At 45.7% G+C, this 20,422-nt stretch overlaps 2 protein-coding genes across 2 annotated transcripts in view; one reads left to right on the forward strand and one right to left on the reverse strand.

Annotated features, from left to right (window-relative positions):
- The window catches only part of PLD4 (phospholipase D family member 4), a 34,772-nt gene extending 30,291 nt beyond the window's left edge, over nucleotides 1-4,481 (forward strand). Inside the window, exon 9 of the mRNA XM_069103721.1 lies at nucleotides 3,161-4,481. Within this exon, the coding sequence (XP_068959822.1) occupies nucleotides 3,161-3,363 (203 nt within the window). The 3' untranslated portion in view covers nucleotides 3,364-4,481. The remainder of the gene's footprint in view (nucleotides 1-3,160) is intronic.
- Nucleotides 4,482-14,091: 9,610 nt separating this feature from the next.
- AHNAK2 (AHNAK nucleoprotein 2) overlaps nucleotides 14,092-20,422 on the reverse strand; it is a 112,426-nt gene continuing 106,095 nt past the window's right edge. Inside the window, exon 8 of the mRNA XM_069103837.1 lies at nucleotides 14,092-20,370. Within this exon, the coding sequence (XP_068959938.1) occupies nucleotides 14,924-20,370 (5,447 nt within the window). The 3' untranslated portion in view covers nucleotides 14,092-14,923. The remainder of the gene's footprint in view (nucleotides 20,371-20,422) is intronic.

Genomic DNA, 20,422 nt, shown 5'->3' on the forward strand with positions numbered 1-20,422 from the left:
AGGGGAGAGGGAGGATGGAGGTGTGGTCACTCTGTGCCTGGCTGAGGCCAACTGGAGAAGGAGGTTGTGGGAGACGAGGAGGGAGGAGAGTGACCTGGAGGTCCAATCCACAGAAGATAGCAACAAAGATCTGGAGAATATGAAATGAACTTTAAAGGAGAATGGCAGAAGAAAGAGGATATAAAATTAGCAGTGGGGGGAGCAAGGAGGAAACTGGGTCTGAACCCTGGGCCCAATACTTATTATACCCTAGCTAACTAGCTGTGTGTCCCTGGACAAGTAATTTCTCTGGGCTTCAGTTTCTCCATTTAGAAAATGGGGATAATAAAATCCCTACCTGATTCTTGAGATTATTATGAGGAAAGCACTTGGCAAGCCATAAGGTGCTAAAGAAATGGGAGTTCAAAAGATCGCAGATCTAAGGCTGAAAATCCAACCCTTTCATTTGACAGAAAAGGAAACTGATGCCCAAGGAGTTTAGGTGAGGTTATATGGACAGTAAGGATCAGAGATAGGATTTGAACCCAAGTCCTTTGACTCCAGAGCCAGTGTTCATGTTTCTCTCCCATGCTGCTTTGTTTGGTTATAGGGACCAGAAGGATGGAAATGTCACATTTTATATGATATGGTCTTTTAAAGTTCACAAAGCAGGTTCCTCAATCCAATCCTGTGAAGTAGGTGGTACAAGAATTACTATCCCCATTTTACAGGAAACTGAGGCATAGGATAGAGGGAATGATTCACTCATGATCCCACAGCTATTAAGTTTCAGAATGGGAGTGGAACATTGGTTTGATGCCTGGGAGGCAGCTAGGTGACATAATGCATAGAGCACTAGGTCTGGAGTTGGGAAAACCTGAGTTCAAATCTTTCCTCAGACACTTCCTAGTTGTGTGACGCTGGGCAAGGTGCTTAATTAACCTTAGTCTGCTTCAGATTCCTCAACTATAAAATGGGGATAATAAAGCCTTGTTTTGCAGGGTTGTTGTAAAGATCAAATAAGATCATATTTGTAAAGCACTTTACTCCATGCCTGGCACACAGCAGGCATTTAATAAATGCTGGTTTCCTTCTTTCTTTAGAGTCCAGTATTCTTTCCACCATATCACCCTACAACGCCCAACTTCAATTGTTCTGGGAAAGAAAAATGCCCAAACCAACCTGAAGGGAAAGCAACTTCTTTTTCTGTGGAATGAAGGAATTGGTGCAGATGATCCCCTCAGATGCTTTTCAGCTTGGATGTTCTATGGTCTTTTCCATCCTCAGAACCCCAGGGCCCTTCTGGCCATGGATACCAAAGATTTTAGCTGGGCCCAGGCTGCCTCCTGGCTCTCACTCCCAGCACCTCCCATCCTCCCCTGGGAATTTCCATCCCGAATATAAAGGCTGAATTCCTCTTGAGTTCTAGAGGGTGGATCAATCAACAAACAAGTACCTCTTATGTCATCTGCATTATCTATTATTTGAGGTCATTTAATTCAATTTAATACTTGTTAAAGATCAGCCATTGCCAAAGGGCAAAAAGGATCCAAAAATGAAAAAGAATGTGTTCGCTGTCCTCAAGGAGCTTACATTCACAGGGAAGGGAGGGATAGGACGTAATAGTAATAGCTAACATCTCTATAGTACTTGCTGTGCTGAGTGCTTTACAATCATCACAACAACCCTGGGAGATAGGTGCTATTATGATCCCCATTTTACAGATGAGGAAACTGAGGCAAATAGAGGTTAAGTGACTCACCCAGGGTTACTCATAACTAGTATGTATCTGATGTCATATTTGAATTCAGGTCTTCCTGACTCCAGGCTCTATCCACTGACCCACCTGTTTGTTGATGAGTCATTTCAGTTGTGTCCAACTCTACATGACTTGGGGTTTTCTTGACAAAGATACTGAAATGGTTTGTCATTTCCTTTTCCAGTTCATTTTATAGATGAGAAACTGAGCTGAATAGGAGTAAGTGACTTGCCCAGGGTCACAGAGTTAATAAGGGTCTGAGGTCAGATTTGAACTCAGGTCCTCCTGACTCCAGGGCTGGTGTTCTATCCACTTTGCCACCTACCTGCCCCACACTGAACCAGCTAGCTGCCACAGATAAGTATGATACAAGGTAGAAGATGAGAGAAGGAAAGAGGTAATCTGGGCAATGTGCTTTAGGAAGATTTGAGGAGAAAGAATTTCCTTTTAGCTGGAGCAAGGAGATCAGAGAAGGCTTCATGGAGGGGGGTGGACCCTAATGTGGGTCTTTTTCTTTTCTTTTTGGAGGGAGAAGGCAGGACAATTGGGGTTAAGTAATTTGCCCAAGGTCACGTAGCTAGTAAGTGTTTAGTTTCTGAGGCCAGATTTGAACTTAGGTCCTCCTGATTCCAGGACTGGTGCTCTATTCACTGTACCACCTAGCCGCCCCTCTAATCTGGGTCTTGAAGGAAAAAAAGTCAGCTGATGGAGAGGAGGAAATGTGTTTCAGGCCTGAGTGATGGCCTGCATAAATTCCCAGAGGTGGGCTAGGACAGGATGAACTCAGAGGGCACAATATTATGGCTGGTACAAAAAAGTCAGGGGAAGGGAGTAGAGTGAAGCAGTCTGGAAATGGGATGTGGAGCTAGACCGTGGGGGGCTTGAACACTGGCATAAGGAGCTTGTATTTTATTCCAGAAGCATCCGAAAACCCTTGAAGATTGGGAAGAGACAGTAGGAAGTGTGCATGAGGAAGCTTATCTTGGTAGCCTGCAGAAGATGGATTAGAGAAGGGACAAGACCAGGCAGAGGGAACAGTTAGGAAGCTATTATAGCAGTCCAGGCTAGATGAGGTGAGGCCCAGGACTGCAGCGGTGGCCCTACCCATGGAGGGAAGAAGACAAGTACAAGCCATGCTCTGGAGGTAGAATCAATAGGACTTGGAGTCTGATTGGATGTGGGAGTCAAGGATGACTGAATTTTCAAAGCTCGGATGGTGGTGTTTGTTGTAGAAATCAGGAAAGTGAGAAAAGCAGTGGGTTTGGGGGGAACGATGACAAGCTTTGTTTGGTACCTGTTGAGTTTGAGGTACCAATGAAACACCTATCATGGTCATTGCTATTCTGCACCATTGATGGTGGATGGAGAACTGATCACGTCTGACTCCTGTAAGAATAATGCTAGATTGTCTTCCTCCCTTAGGGACATCCAACTGGTCTGAGGACTATTTCACCAACACAGCTGGCGTGGGGCTGGTCATCAACCAAAGTTCCTCTGATCCCCAGCACCCAGCACCCACCATTCAGGGCAACCTGAAGAGTATCTTTGAACGGGACTGGCAGTCTCCATATGCCATCAGTCTGGAAGAACTTTCTGGTCAGCAGGACTGTGCCTGGCATGCCTGAAACTGGGGTCTCCGATCTCTCTCCTCTGCTCTGACTTCTTCCCTCCTCCCTCTCTAGGGCTCAGGTTTCTAATAATATAATGAGGGCATTGAATTAGATTACTTTTAAGGCCCCTTCTAATAATATCATGAGGTTTCTAATAATATAATGAGGGTTTCTAATAATATAATGAGGGCATTGAATTAGATTACTTTTAAGGCCCCTTCTAGCTCCAAATTTGATTATTACTCTCCTCTCTTTCCTTTCTCCCTGTCCCTTCTCCCTCTCCCTGTATATCTCTCCCTCATTTCCTTTTCCAGCATCCCCTTTCCCTTTATGCCTCCTTTTCTCTTCCTTTCCTTCTTTTTTCCTTCTTCTCCCTTCCCCACCTCCCTTCTCCCTCCTTTTACCTTCTCTCTTCCCTCTCCTTTTGAGGGAACAGGGAAAGCCAAGAGTCTCTCCCAGCACAGATGTGTGTTCCTAAGACTCTGAAAATAATTCTTCCTATATGGACCCAACTGCTCAGAGAGATCCATGTTCTTTCCGCATTACATGGAGACAGGAGTATACTGGTAAATGTTTAACTATCAGCTCTTGCATGGGTGTGTGTGTGCCCATAACACATTTACATTTAATCTGCATTATCAATCTACATTATTAAGTTTAATCAGCATTTCCCCCTTCACTTTCTTAAGTCTAGACAATCAACAGAACAATAAATCAAGCCCAGATTTGAAGCCCTTGTAGATTTCTGAGGTGTTTGTAATTAGGCGACAGTCTGACATCATTTAATCCTTTTAAGCCAACCAAGGCTGGAAGATGGTCTAACAGGGGTTAGGATATTGCTCCTACTATGCCCAAGTACCACACAGAAAATTGAACAATTGGCTCTAAAGACCTGATGCTGGCTGCCTCCAGCACAGCCCTGCATGGAGGCCTCAAGCACCTGTCATTTCTTGCCTCTGACATATCCAAAATAAAAGTCTTCTCTTCCTCTACTTCTCTAAATCTTTCCCATTCTTTAAGGTCCAGCTCAAAACCTGCTTCCTTTAGGAAGGTAATCAAAGATCTGGATCGTTCTGTACCCCTAAAATAACAACCAATTTTTAAAAATTAAAAAAAAAATAAGTGCAAGAAAATACTCAGACTCTTGAAATAACAGAAAGGAAGGTCATAGGAAGCTTATATACAGGCTGTCCCAAAAGTCTTAGTGCAATTCTGAAGCTTAAGAGAAATCTACCAAGCCCCAGATCACAGGGTACTAGAGTTTTAAACTCTTCTGTGGGTTTTCTAACACACCCATCTTCATTCCCTATAGGCCAGAGCATCCAGCTCTCTCTTATGGCTCAGCTGAGAATGTTGCTTCAGAGACACCAAACATACTCCCTGTACACACAGACTTTGTGATCTACAGACCTAGGCAATCCCACCTCATGTGCTTATGTAATCACAGACCTAACTCCAGCAAGGAAGAATAAACAGGTGTGGACAATGTTTCCATCACCTCCAAAGCCAAACGATCTTATGCAATCCCAGTTCTTTAGAATGGAGGATGAACTGGGATTTGGAATGTCTGGATTCAAAGTCTGGCTAGGACCACTCACTAGCTGTGTGACCCTGAAACTTGTCACTTCACCACCCTGACTCAGTTTCCTCATCTGTATGATAAGAAAAATAACACTGCTTATCATAATCACTGGAAAAACAAGTGCTTGATAATCTCTGAAACCTTCTGGAATTGGGAAGTTTTATTAGAAGCCCTCACAATCTACAGAAGTGAATTCCATACACCCTCAGGCATGTTTTTATGCGGAATGGGAAGCAGAGTCAGCTTTCACTCAGGAAAATGGAGCAGCTGCCAACGCTCTCCTTCCAAGGGGCCCAGAGCCAGACTTGCTCAGAGATTATCCCATTCCCCTCTTTAGGGGAGAACTGGACCAGGAAAAAGCGTTTTAAAACTAATACACATTGAAGTGTGAATGGTTGAAGGCTTTCCCAAACATCTCTTCCCCCTAGGATTTGGCCCCAGTGCCTGAAATCTTCCCTTTATCATTTCCTCACCAGAGGTCCAGCTTTTTCTTCTTTAAATTCCTCTTTTCACCTGCTGGAGGTATGTGACTCAAGCCACTTCACCTCTCTGAGTTTCCGTTTCCTCATCTGTAAAATGGGTGTGACATAACTTCACAGTGTTATTGCTGAAAACTATCATTACTGAGAAACAGAGTGATGGTATAATGGAAAGATCACTGGAGTCAAAGGATCTGAGTCAGAAGACCTGTGATTAAAGACGAGAGGGGGGGGGGTTGTTGCATGAGAAAGGAGGAGAGTAAGACTGAACTCACAGAAAGGAAGCATAAACAGACATAAATAATCACAGACCTAACTCCAGCAAGGAAAAACAAGGAAGAATAAACAGGTGTGGACAATGTTTCCATCACCATCAGGAGCTAACAGCAACGAAAGGAGGGGGAGGGACTTTTGAATTGAAGAACTTTTCTTCACCTCTCTTGATCTGTTATGTAGGTCATCATCATCATCCTCATCGTCATCATGATTATCAAATGAATATTTATTGAGACCCTACTGTGTATAGGTCATAGGCAGCTAGGTGATGCAGTGGTTAGAGTGTCAGGTCTGGAGTCAGGAAGACTTATCTTCCTAAGCTCAAATCTGGCCTCAGATACTTACTAGCTGTGTGACCCTAGGCAAGTCACTTAACCCTGTTTGCCTCAGTTTCCTCATCTATAAAATGAGCTGGAGAAGGAAATGGCAAACTACTCCAGTATCTTTGCTAAGAAAACCCCAAATGGGCTCACAAAGAGTAAGACATGACCAAAAACAATTGTGTATAGGGCATTAAATACCCATAGCATGGCAGGAAGATCACTGGGAAACTCAGATGTTTGGGTGACTCAATCACGCTCTCCATGGTCTGATGTGAACCTGTTATATGAATGGTAGCTTCACTGTAGGCCAGCACAGCAGAGGCTTAGCGGACAAACCATGACTCTGGTTCTGGCAGGAACACTAGACCTGAGGAGTAAGGGATATGGCATGGGAAAAACATGGAGACAGGGTCTAAGAGGTGGCTTAGCAGAGTGGAAGGCTTGGAATCAGATCTGCATTTGGATCCTAATTCTGACATTTGCCAGCTGTGGGACTCTGGACTATTTCCTTATCTGTTCAGAAGAGATGATATTTTCATTTCTTATCTTACTGGCCTGTGTTAGAGCAAGTCATTCCTGAGAAGCAGCATGATATATGGTAGAAAGAACCCTGATCTCCAAGTCAGAAGTCTTGAGTTCAAGCTCTGACTTCATATTTGCAAAGTGTCTGACTTTGGCGGTAGGAATGATAGGCCCACATGTGTGCTGGACTAATTTTTCCTTAAGAGGTTAGCATGGGTCAGCTAGATGACACCAGCCCCGGAGTCAGAAGGACCTGAGTTCAAATCCTGCCTCAGATACTTTCTAGCTGTGCAACCCTGGGCAAGTCACTTAACCCTAATTGCTTCCCATCTCCCCCCACCCTCCAAAAAAGGTAGGGAGCCCATCCTCAACTTGATTGACTCAGGTGACTAAAAAGGATTAAAGGTCATTTCCTGGTCACCTGAGTACAAAGCAACCTTGAGATGCTTCAGGAACCTTCTCTGAGACTTGGTTAGTGGAAAGAGATGGGTAAGAGGCAAGGGAGCTTCATTTGGTTCAATCATCCTTAATGGCTATTCTTGTTGAATATTTTTCTTCTACTATGGCTAAGTAAATTTCTTTTTAGCTTGTTCTCTTTGGGGGGAAATTTGGTTTCAGGTTAAATTATTCTTTTTTCTAGCTGATGGGAAACACACAATCCCCCTTCTTTCCTGTTCCCTGGAATAAGCGGGTGACTGACTTAAAAAAACAATTAGATAAAGGCTTCATGGAACAAAAAACTCATTCCTTATTGGCTGAGATGGGAGCCTGGAAGAAAAGAAGGGACAAATAAGCTTCATCTAGAACCCAGATCTTAACCTATCTCAGGAGAAAGGAACTATTCCCATTTGGTACCACACAGGGTGAGCCCTGAGGAAAAATAAAAACTAAAAAGCTTGAATGCCACCTACTTGTACTGAGTAGTAGTAGTAGTAGTAGTAGTAGTAGTAGTAGTAGTAGTAGTAGTAGTAGTAGTAGTAGTAGTGGTAGTAGTGGTAGTGGTAGTGGTAGTGGTGGTGGTGTGGTGGTGGTGGTGGTAGTAGTGGAAGTAGTAGCAGTAGCAGTAGTAGTAATAGTAGTGGTAATAATAATAAATATAACTATTCCTCTTTCTGTCATGTTTCGTTTTCTCACAACAACCCTGTAAGGTAGGTAGTATGCAGGTATCTTTGTCCCCTTTTTACAAAGGAGGAAACTGAGGCTCAGAGGGGACAGTAGCACACAAGTAATTGTGATAAAGCTGGAGCCCAAACTCAGGTTTTCCTACTTCAAGTACAATATTCTGTTTACTCTATTCTATATCAATTCCTGATGACCTTAACTTTGTGTTTTATTTCTGAATTTCCATCCTTGACTCGTTTGAATGGAGACCTTGAAAAAGGCACCACGAACCCTGATAGTTTACCAGGTTGTAGCAGAGAAAAAGCAAAGGCAGATTTCTGAGGTCTGGGGTCTGATATGACTCAGGTACTGTGGAAGGCTGCAGTCCTGGGGAAGTTCAGGCATCAGGAAAGATTTAGAAAGTAGGGAAAGCTAAAAGCCCTCAGACGGGAGACAAAGGTGAGCCTCCATGCAGGAGTTGGTCCGCCAGGGAACTCATGGAGTGTCCAGCAAATCCTAAGACCCAGGCACTCTGCCGCTTACTGTGTGATTCTGGACAAGTGATTGCCCCTCTCTGGATCCCTCTGCGACATAGGGAGAATCATCCCTCTCCAGCCTCCCTCCCAGGAACTTTGGTGAAGATCATATGAGAAAGTCCTTTGTAAACTGATGCCTTTTAGGAATGTGATGAGTTATGATGAATGATGAGCTTTCTACTTTCTAGAGACAACATATTTAAGGCTTATAAAGTGCTCTACCAATGTTATCTGTAATTTATCCAATATTGGGGTGGCTAAGTGGTGCAGTGAATAGAGCATCGATCCTGGAGTCAGGAGGACCTGAGTTCAAATCCAGCCTTAGACACTTAGAATTTATTAGCCATGTGACCTTGGGCAAGTTGCTTAACCCCAACTGCCCTCCAAAAAGCAAAAAAAAAAAAAAAAAAAATATATATATATATATATATCCAGTATCCTTTGCACACAGTTGTTTGAATGTTGCCTCACCCATTAGGCTGTAAGCTCCTTGAGAGTAAGGACCACCCCTTTCCTTGTTTTCCTAGCATTTAGCATACTGCCAGGAACACAGTGGGCACTTAATAAATGTCTGTTGACTTGTGAGATAGGTGCTATTATTATCCCCATTGTACAAATGAGGAAACTTGAGACAGAGGTGAAGTGACTTGCTCAGGGTCTCACAGCTACTAAGTGTCTGAGGCAGAATTTGAAATCAGACTTTTCTGATTCAAATGATATGGGGGAAGAGAGGGCCCTTCTCAGGCTATTGTGAGGCAGTGGGGGCATGACATGGACTGGGGTTAAAGGCTATGAGATCCCTCCTAAATTGGCATTTAGACTAGTAATGTCTGAGAGAGCCCTGGCAGCGACTGTGGCCCAGCAGCCCAGCTTTTAGTCTCAGCTTTGCATAGGACACCAGCCTTAGAAGAATCCATGGTGGAGTGGAGCCGGCCGACTGCGGAGAAGGAGAAGTAACCTAGAAGCACAAGCCCAGAGATGCTCCCTTATTACAGAGCCTAGGAGAAAGATGGGCAATGGGGAGGGGTCGAAAAAGCAATGGTTCTGAGATCAAATCTCCCTTGTGATGATTCCTACCTGTGTGACCTTAGGCAAATCACTTCCTGGGGTCTGTTTTTTCTCATTTGTAGAGAGGGGCTTGCGCTAGATAGCCTGGGAGGTCCCTTCCAGCTCTAGAGCTCCGATACTATAAAGTGTGCGCTGGGGCCACAGGGTGGGCACTGCGGGAGCTGTGGGGCGCGCGTGTATAGGGGTCATCTCCCCCTCCTCCATTCTCTCTTCTGTGCATGGGGCTGAAGGCGTTGGTATGTCACATCAGTCAATCAACGGGCAAGTGCTTGCTCCAGGCCAGGCACAGTGCTGAAGCCTGGGGATACAAGTCTGTCTTGGAAAGCTTGTTTCCCTAACAGAGCATCTGTCTCCTTGGGCTTGCCTATAGGGGGCAAGGAAGGCTTCAGCCGAACTGTTACTTAACTCTAGGGAGGAGAGTCTTCTGCCCACACTGTCTTCCTGAGCCTTTGTGGGGTCCCTGCCATTGTAGGTTGGTCTTGCTAAACACAACAGCTCCTCCAAGAAGCGCCACCCTCCTGTTCAGCGCAGGAGGCACCCATTGGCTGCCCTGGAGGCTTCCCCATCCAGCTTGGTGCCCTGCCTGTCCCTCTCCCATGTCCCTTTGCCCAGAGAACCATTTCCTACTTCTTCTTCAGACAGATGTGCGACCTCTGGCCTTTCTCTTCCACCCCGGACATATTTCCCTATCTGGGAAGAATGGGGAGGATAAAGGAAAGAACACTGACTTGGGGGCATGGGCACCCAGGTTCCAATTCCAATTCTATCACTAACTCCCTGTGTGACTTTGGACAAGTCTCTCTCCTGTCTTAGCCTCGTTTTTGCATCTGTAAAGGAACAGTTTCTAAGTTGTCTTCTGGTGCTGCCATTCTGTGTGCTAAGATCCCTTTCAGGATGACATAGGATCATAGATCTGTGAGGGACCTTAGAGGCCAGACAGTCCAACCCCTTCAATTTACAGATGAGGAAATTGAGGCCCAGCAAGGTTAAATAACTTGCCTATGGTCACAAAGGCAGAATTTGAATCCATAACCTTTGACGCTGTAGTTGATGCACTTTACCCTGTACAATGCTGACTCCATACATTTTATGGAATCTCCCCTAAGGTCTCTTTAACATGCTATGTATGCTCTAAGACTCCTTACAGCCCAGGCCTTCTGTGTTCTCTGTTTTAAGATTCCTCTTAAATCAGAGCTCTGATGCTCTGATTCTAAATCCCATACCCTTTCAAGGCTTGGATGAGGGTCCTGAAGACAGAGTGTGTGAAGACCCTTTGAAGAAAGAACACAGCTCAGTACTAATAAGTGAGGACTGAGTCCTTGGTCTCATCACACCCTGACTGAGGAAGGAATCAGTGTTAGGTTTGTGCTGGTCCTTGGCAGCTTCATGTTTGTAACTCCAAGGTAAATGGTGCCATCCACCTAGGAGTCCAAAGCCTGCCTGCAGTGCTGAGTGAATGCCAGATACCAGCCTCATGATCTGCAAACCTTTCCACCACCACTAGGTAGCAGGAATGACTGTAGTCTGGCTTCAAGAAGCCTGGAACTGTAAGCACAAGCAAGGTGGGATTTTTGTTATTATTTTTGGGGGGTTCAGTTTCCAGAATCCATGGCCATAACAATCTCTTGTTTCCAGGTATTTTGCTTTATAAATCACAGATGCCTTACTCCTTTGAACTCTGGCCCAATTCACAGCTGTGACACATCCTGGGCTGAATCACAGAGGCCTTCACACTTTTTGGCACTGAGCCAATTAGGTGCCAAGTCTTTGTTTGAAAATTATATATTCTGGGAAATTGATATTTTGCCTTGGGGTTCATTCATGGGAAGAATGCTTCACCTGAAATCTTTTTGATTTCCCTGACTGGGACTCTGGGTAGCTGTTATCAAGGGGCCCCCAGTGTACCAAAACCTAGATGTTGGTGCTCTCAGTTTGGTGATGTATTATTTTCTCTACTTTCAGGGTGCTGAGCTTTCCCCTGAACAACTGGATGATGTTAGGAATTTATTTTCTCCACTTTCAGGGTGCTGACCCTTCCCCTAAACAAGTGGAACCCTTGAGGGAAACCTTTAGGGATGAATGTGCCTTGACTGGCATTTGCCTCAACTGGCCCCCATTGAGGCTTGAGGGGAATTAGGGGAAGGCACAAGTTGTGTCGGTATCGATTGACCCCATTGAGACGTAGGGGAAGTTGTCCCCCCCTCTTGTCGCCTCTGCAAGAAAGGTGATTAGGGAATGCTGTAGGAGTTAGTGCTCAGCAACACTTGTGAGAAAACTGGATAGAATGGAATAAGATTATTAACCCCTTTGAAGCTGTCTTGCCTACAAAGCAGATCAAGAGTGAACCTGTACTAGCAGCCATCCTGTGTGCTGAGTGTTATTGGACTTACTGTTGGCATAGTCGGCAGCATCTGCCCAGACTAAAGGAAAGTATGGGGTTTAGTGGGACTGGGATAGTTGTCTGTTGTTTCCCAGTTATTGTAGCTATGGTTCTATGAACCCCTTCCTGGGAGTGGGAGGATGTGCCCCCTACCACTAAAGGCTTTGAGAATATTTTGCTGAAAATTGTGGGTACCCTTGATGAGAAGGGAGCTGAAAAGGCTGTGGGAGTTATAGGAATACTGTGGGAGACCTGGACTGACTTGGCCTTGGAGAAGTGGGAGAGTCGTTTTTCTCAGTGACAGAGAGGGCATGTCCTGGACCAGCACAGAAAGACCTCAACCCAGGAGCGGCAGTGACTTGAGAGAAACTAAGCAAGGAGAAGCAGAAACAGGTAGGGACAGTCCTTCCAGCTCCCCCCCCACCCACCCCCAGATGAGACATGCAGCAGGAGTAGAGCCTGCTTCTGGATCCTGGCAGGAGCAGGACGAAGTCAGCCCCCAGATCTTCAGGAGGAGGAACCACAGGGCTTGGGATTCCACCCCAGTCAAGATGAAAACTTTGCAGCAAGGCAGGGGCAGAGAGCATGTATTCCTGCTACATCCCTCTGGGATGGGTGGCGAACCAGGGGTGGAGTTGTCTATGGCAGGAGAGAAGAAGTGCCATAACCCCTGGGGACCCACCCTGCTGGTTTAGTCACCCAGCCACTCCCCAGACCTTGAAGCAGGATCTGGAGCAGGGTTAGGACTTGGACTCTCTGGCCCATCAGAGCATGCAATGGCAGTGTGGAAAGGACACTCCCCCAAGAGGACTTTCAAGACTTAGACCCTCTGCTTCGATTGAGGGGATTGTACTTACTATGACCTGGGGTGGAGTGTGTTGTGTTAGCGAAGACCCTGACCTAGGCCCCCACCCCACCCCACATCGTACAAGAAGTATTTTGGACAGTGAGCTGGCTGCTCACACTCCCCAAAGATTTTGGCCCCCAAAGAATGTATAAGGTAGGGGGCATGCTATGGTATATACTGAATGCAATGATGTATGCTGTGTGCCATGTTACATACTGAGTGCTATGTCATATACTGAATGATGTGTTTAGTTTTAAGCCTTGTGGCTGTATTTATTTGTTGAGGGGAAAAGGACAAGCTACTTTTGTGTCCATTTAAGGCCATGTGGCCACCCTGGTTATAAGTTGTTATGTTGTTATGGATTGTGAATGTTATACTTTCTTGGCTCAAGGTTTAGTTTTGAGTAAAGAGTGCTTATTATACTATGCAATTTGATCCTTAAAATATATATATATATATATATATATATATATATATATATACATATTTTGTTTTCATATTTCATTAGTGCTACAGGAACAGAATATCAGGCCTGGAAAGACTCTTTGAAACCATTAAGTCCAACACCCCCATTTTATAAAGGAGGAAAATGAGGCTCATGGAAGGGCCTTAAGATTTTCCTGCAGGGAATTTAAGTGTACTTTTTTACACCCATTTCTTTTGTAGCATTGTCTCAGAGGAGAAAATGATAAAGAAAATTTTCTTGAAATACACAAATACACTTGAAAGTGTATTTGACCAAACAATATTCTGTACTTAGCTGCTAGGAGACAGAGTGATAGAGTGCTGGACTGTAAGTCAGGGAGACCTGAGTTTGGATCCTGGCTCAGACATTTACTAGAGGTGTGACCCTGGATAAGTCACTTAACATCTGTTTGCTTCAGTTTCCTCCTATGTAAAACAAAAACAAAAAACAACAGGAATAATAATCGCAATATGCAATAATCGCATACCAGATACGGTAGTTGTAAGGGCCAAACGAAATCAATAGAAATGTACAGTGCTTTGCAAACTTTAAATATTTAAAGCATTTAAACAAATGCTACTTGTAATGATCATAATAACCCAACTTGACTTGGGAGAGGAGTTAAGAAAATGCACCTCCCTCCCTTCTTTGCAGAGGTAGGGGTCTATGGGTGTAGAATATTAAATATACTGTCAGACTCAACTGATGTATCAGTTGGTTTGGGCTGAACTTTTACTTTTTCTCCTTCTGTTAAAAATTATTATTATTATAAGGGGTAAATCACTGGGCAGCAGAGGAGGAGGCATACATTAGAGAAATGAAAGTGCATATGAAAACAAAAGATAGCTACAAAATACACTTTTTTAAAGAAACGTGTTTGGGTTGGACTCAAACACAGAGTGGCAATGTAATATAGAAAAGGCACCTTTGTTCCAGAGTTAAACATGATCAGAACTCTGGGGGGAGGAGTGGTCACCCCTGGATACTGTGAAACCTAGTGCTGGCTTTTTAAAGGTTGGTTGAATCCATCTCTTACCCGGAGACACTGTAGAGGAATGGGGGAGGGCGGTGGCAGGGGGGGGGATGGGAGACTAGAAGAATGGTGGTTTCAATTCACCTTCCCCTCCCACCCCCAAAACAGAAATAATAAGCAATACCAACAATGGCGTTAGAGTATTTATTTCTCTTGTGGAGGTTTTCATTCAGCGCCTTGTACATATTACAAGTAGGAAGGGTGTGAACTACAGGAATGGCCTTGAAGGTGAGAGAGTCACAGATACAGAACCACCTACAACTTGTCATGTGGATCAGTTCCCAGATGCTTTGCCATCCTCTCATCTTCCTATCTGACCCCCCAAGAGCCACTTACTGCTGTACTTGACCCACAATGGTACGTGGCTGACACCTTCCCCTCCCTTTCTTCAACACCCCACGTAACTTAACCCTCTCAATTTCCTGAAGCTACAGAAAGAGAAAGCAGCTTTGTCCTGCAGGAAAGGTGATCCCATGGAATACATTTGGCTCTATCTAAAAGAAGGATAATAGATTTTCCACCAGAAAGCAGTAGCAGCAGCAGGACAGAAACAAAGCCAACAATTGGCCCTACCTACTTCCCAAATGACCATGACAACCCTTTACACAAAGGAGCCATAACTTCATTTTTATTGGTGAGTTTCTGAGGGTTGTACTTCACCAAGATCTTTCTTCTAGTCTTTGTTTCTTCATGAATCTCTATCCCTTTTTCAGTCACAATGAACTCTGCCCAGGAAGTTCCTTCCTCAAAACTGTGTGATTTGCCTCTGGGACAACAGACACTATAATGTTCAACAAAAGGATGCCTGTGCAGGATGTCCATTCTTCTTGGTTTCCACATTCAGTTTTCTGGACTGATGTGGAGGAATGAGTGTGGTCAGGATAGGTCTTTCCTATTGGCTTAGCTTTTAGATTTCGTTTGTCAATCTCTCTTTGAATGGCTAAAAAAAGCCACTTTGCCCTTCATTTGGCCGCATGCCCTGAACCTGTTTTTCCTGAAGTTTTTCCTTCCTCCTCTAGTAAGATCAACTCAGTTCTTGCAGCAGATGTAACTAGGGCACCAGGTTCTTGAGCATCATCATTGGTAGTGCTAGTGACACCCTCACCCCCTTCTCTCTCTTCTGGGGATAATGTTTCCTGTGCATCAAAGAAGATGACTGTCTGCTCAGCTTCCTCCTGTGAGCCTGCCTTTGTGGGCTCTGCCTCACTCTCCTCAGTACTCTGAATCTTTTTGGCTGGGGAGGAGGAGAATCCCAATTTGGGAAATCGGAACCAGCCAGTTTTCTCTGGTTTCTTAGGAGGGTCAGGGTCTGGCATAGCTTCTGGTTGGGTTTCTATTGGGACTGACTTTGAGGCTTCAGTTTTAGGATCTGAATTTGCCTCATCAACAGAAGAAGAAAACCCAATGTTTGGAAGCCAAAATCGGAATAGACCAGAAGACTTCTTACTTTCTGGTTGAATCTTTTGCTCCTTTTCTTCTTCATCTGGTGGTGTTTGGCCATGGCTCTCTTCAGGGGGGAATTCCAGGATTTCTGCAGGCTCCTCATCAGAGCAGCTATCCACATACTGATGGGAAGAGTGAACTTCAAATGTAAATGTTTTCAGCTTTGGCAAACTGGCACTAGAAGAAATGATTTCATATGGTTCTCCTGTTTCAGGCTGGAGTTCACTCTCCAATGATAGATCTACTGTGTCTACTCCCGACTCATCTTCTCTCAAACTCACTTCTGAGAGGTCCTGTGTCTTGAATGCAGAACTTGTGTAGCCAAGGGTTTCTTGTTCCTTGCCTGTCACATCCAGGTTGACGTGGGACTCAGGGATCTTCACCTTCAACAGGGAAAATCCATAAGAAGGTGTCTGAATATCAGATGGAGGGATCTCTGAGGCTCTCACTATCTGAGTGGAAAAGGTCTCTCGTTTTGGGAGCTCACCATGTTCACAAGTTACTCGGCTTTCTATGGTGACCTCTTGGCTTTCTACGTGGGCACCCTGAATATGAACCTTGACCTTGGAAATAGGAGAGGCTACTGAGGAGAGGGCAAGGTCCTTTGGAGGCCTTATTGGGTCAGGGCTTGGCTGAGGAGGAACCTCAGAGACAGCTTTGAGGACTTTAGCACTCCATTCATCTGGACTTTCCTTATGGATTGCTATCTCAATGTCTGTCTCAGGGCACATTACTTCTCTCACTTTGGGGATGAAAATGTCAGCCTCTGTGTTGGGGGCTTGGAAGGTAAATTTGGGTACTTGTAATTTGGGAAATTTAATAGTCAATACAGAACCTTCCCAGACTCGGCCTGTTTCAATGACAGAAACTTGAGATGGTATTTCAGTACTTGAGGTCTTGAGTTTAATGGGTCCTTCTGTTGGGAGAAGATAATTTTTTGACTCAGGTAAACCTACAATACCCTCTTCACCTCTGGCAATGGCTTGTGGCCCAGGCATAGACATGTCATGTTTGGGAAGAACTATCTCACCTGTTTCTCCTCTGGGAGCTTTCATTTCACCAGTGGAAAATCCCAGGCTGGGCATCAGGAGAGGTATGGTGTTTTCTCCAGAAGGGACCCTAACTTCAGACACAGAAATTGTTGTAGGCTGGCACAACTTTAAGCCTTTGTCATCAATGTTGCGTTTCAGCACATCTGCATATGTTTCTGTTTCCAGGACCACCGTCTCCATATCTTCTTTAGGAGATTTTGGGGACACGTCTGCCTCAAATTTTGGTATCGAAATATGGATGTTGTGGCTCTTGACTTGAGCAACAGAGGAGCCAAGTTTGGGCATTTGAACATTCTCCTTATCACCTGATGACTCCCACGCAGTGGCCTTCCCTGAGTGACGATCTTCAGGGACTTGCATTTCCCTCTGTTTCATGACAGCAGGAACCACAACTTGGACTGCTTCTGTATCAAGCACGGCTATTTTGCCAGATGTGTCTGTAACCTTCTCGTTGTCCTCTTCTGTAGTGGCGTCATCAGGCTGGGTAAGCCCTCTGGCTTCCTTCTGCAGGCCAATTCCTGCCGTGGAGCCCTTGACTTTGGAAAGTCCAATCTTTGGCATCATAAAATAAGTCTTCTTACTCTTCTCTTTTGAGCCATCTTTTTCAGTGGACACATCAATGTTTGCATCTGGGTGTGGGGTTTGAGTCTCTGTATCAGCAGCTGTTTGTCCTTTGTCTAACATAGTACTTGTATCACCTGGCTTAGAACCTGGAGCTCCTTTGGAAGCTGCCTCTTTTTTGGGAGACCAACTAAAGGAGGGGAGCTTGAACTTGGGCATTTTGAAGAAGCCTTCTTTCCCTTCAGACTCTGATCCCTCAGGCTTGACTCCTTCTGGCTTCATTGTCTGAAGAGCTATGTCTGAATCCAGGACATCAATTGCTGCCAGTGGCGTAGAACTCTCCTGAGATGTCTGCACAGAGCTCAAGTACTTGGGCAACGTAACAGTCTCAGCAGATGTCATGATTTCTCTCTTGGGGATAAAGGATGGAAGCTCTTGGACTGTTACCTCTGCGGCAACCTCAAGAGGTCCTTGAGGATGAGAGATCTCCAAGGGCTTGGAGACAGAAACGCCAAACTTTGGTTTATAAAATATGGGATATTTAATTGTTCCAGGAGGGGCAGAGGGAGGAGTATGCATTCCTGAATCTCCTGTGCCAGCTGAGGTTTCTGGCTCTTCTCCTGTTTTCAGGGAAATTGAATGTCCCTCCAAATCAGTGATGGTACCAGACTGAGGAAAGGAAGAAGCCTCATGAGATCCTGACATAGGAAGAATGACCTCATACTTTGTGAGGGTGATGTCCTCCTTCATTCTGGTTTTGGCAGTTTCCGTGTGGGGGCCACTGATGTTAATCTTGGTAAAACTCAAACCTGGGAATGTAACCCCAGGGAACTGCATATGTCTTTCAGGTGTATCCAAAGGACTAGAGAATGCAATATTTGCATTAAGTTCACCTTCCAGAGTCTCACCTTCAGAAAGACCGACGGATGAGTCAGGTTTCTTTGCAAAAATATGGAAATCAGATGCCTTAAGGCTCCCCTCATATTGGGGCCCTCGAAAGTCACTTTCAGGCATTACAATATCAGAGGTTTGGACATTGGAGACAAATTTGTCTGGGTCAATGTCTATAAAAGGGATGTTAGAACTGGGAATTTCAGGAGAGACTACATCCAATGCTGCAGGTAAGTTAGTATGAGATATTTCTAAAGAGGAGCTATTGCTATCCACTTGAAAAGAACCAATGGATGTACTAGACTTGGAAACTTTTCCTTCACTTTTGGAAAAACCAATGTTGGGAAGGCTGAATTTCGGCATTTGGATTTTCATACGGCTGCCATCAATTTTTGATTTCGAGTCTTTAAGGAGGAGATCGTCATCCACAGATGAGGTGCTCAAGTCAGTGCCCTTAACTATGGATTCTGAAGGTTCCGAATAATCAAAATCTCCATATACGGAAGGAGAATCTACTGATGTTTTGGAAAGCTTCCTAGGAGAGGAACCAAATGATGGCACCTTAAATTTGGGCATCTTGAACATACTGTCCTTGCCCTCCACCACCTTGACCCCCAACTTCATGTCCCCTTCCACCTTGACTACCTCCACCTCAGTGGCAGGGCTCTTAACGTCCACTTTGCCCTTCGACAGGGACATGTCGACACTGGGCATGGTAATGTCCATGTTGGGGTCTTTGATGTCTGCTTTGGCCATCTGAGGCATTTTCATGCTGGGCATGTTCACCTTTGGCATGTGTCCTTTGATGCCTGCACCTCCAGTCTTTCCTTTCAGGTCGCCAAGCTGCACTTCTTCCTCTGGCAAGTGGGTTACCATATCTACACCCTTGACGGCTAGCTCCACTGAGGGAACCCCCACATTCAGGTCGCGACCCTTGATTTCTCCCTGGACAGATGGAAAGGAAACATCCAGATCTGCCTTGGACAGGGTTATGTCCACTGATGCTGTGCCATCTTTGCTTGGAGCAGAAACTCCAAAGGATGGCATCTTAAATTTGGGCATCTTGAACTTGCTGTCCTTGCCCACCACCTCCTGGGCTCTCAGCTTCATGTCCCCTTCCACCTTGATTCCCTCCACCTCGACGTCAGGGCTCTTGATGTCTACTTTGCCCCTGGGCAGGGACACGTCGACACTGGGCATGGTGATGTCCACTTTGGGGCCTTTGATGTCTGCTTTTGGCATTTGCGGCATTTTGATGCTGGGCATGTGCACCTTGGGCATGTGTCCTTTGAAGCCTGCACCTCCTGTCTTCCCTTTCAGGTCGCCAAGCTGCACTTCTCCCTCTGGCAAGTGGGTTTCAATGTCTACACCCTTGACGGCCACTTCCACTGAGGGCGCCTCCACACTTAGGTCGCCACCCTTGACATCTCCCTGGACAGATGGAAGGGACACATCCAGCTCTGCCTTTGGCAGGGTCATGTCCACAGATGCTTCCCCCTCTTTGCTTGGAGCAGAAACTCCAAAGGATGGCATTTTAAATTTGGGCATCTTGAATTTGCTGTCCTTGCCCTCCAACTCCTTCTCTCCCAGCTGCATGTCCCCTTCCACCTTGATTCCCTCCACCTCGACGTCAGGCCTATGGACCTCCACTTTGCCCGTGGGCAGGGTCACATCGACACTGGGCACGGTGATGTCCACTTTGGGGCCTTTGATGTCTGCTTTGGGCATTTGCGGCATTTTGATGCTGGGCATGTGCACCTTGGGCATGTGTCCTTTGAAGCCTGCACCTCCTGTCTTCCCTTTCAGGTCGCCAAGCTGCACTTCTCCCTCTGGCAAGTGGGTTTCAATGTCTACACCCTTGACGGCCACCTTCACTGAGGGCGCCTCCACACTTAGGTCGCCACCCTTAACTTCTCCCTGGACTGACAGAAGGGATATATCCAGCTCTGCCTTCGGCAGGGTCATGTCGACTGATGCAGCGCCCTCTTTGCTTGGAGCAGAAACTCCAAAGTGTGGCATCTTAAATTTGGGCATCTGGAATTTGCTGTCCTTGCCCTCCACCTCCTTGTCTCCCAGGTGAATGTCCCCTTCCAACTTGACTCCCTCCACCTCGACGTCAGGGCTCTGGATATCCACTTTGCCCCTGGGCAGGAACACGTCGACACTGGGCATGGTGATGTCCACTTTGGGGACTTTTATATCTGCTATTGGCATTTGCGGCATTTTGATGCTGGGCATGTGCACCTTGGGCATGTGTCTTTTGATGCCTGCACCTCCTGTCTTCCCTTTCAGGTCGCCAAGCTGGACATCTCCCTCTGGCAAGAGGGTTTCCATTTCCACACCCTTGACAGCAAGCTCCACCGAGGGAGCCCCCACACTCAGGTCGCCACCCTTGACTTCTCCCAGGACAGACGGAAGGGACACATCCAGCTCTGCCTTCGGCAGAGTCACGTCCACTGATGCTGCACCCTCTTTGCTTGGAGCAGAAACTCCAAAGGATGGCATCTTAAATTT

The sequence above is a fragment of the Petaurus breviceps genome, unplaced genomic scaffold, assembly GCF_028583685.1.
Source record: "Petaurus breviceps papuanus isolate PSGF00001 unplaced genomic scaffold, PetGlider_PUasm1.0 64, whole genome shotgun sequence".
Classification (NCBI taxonomy): domain Eukaryota; kingdom Metazoa; phylum Chordata; class Mammalia; order Diprotodontia; family Petauridae; genus Petaurus; species Petaurus breviceps.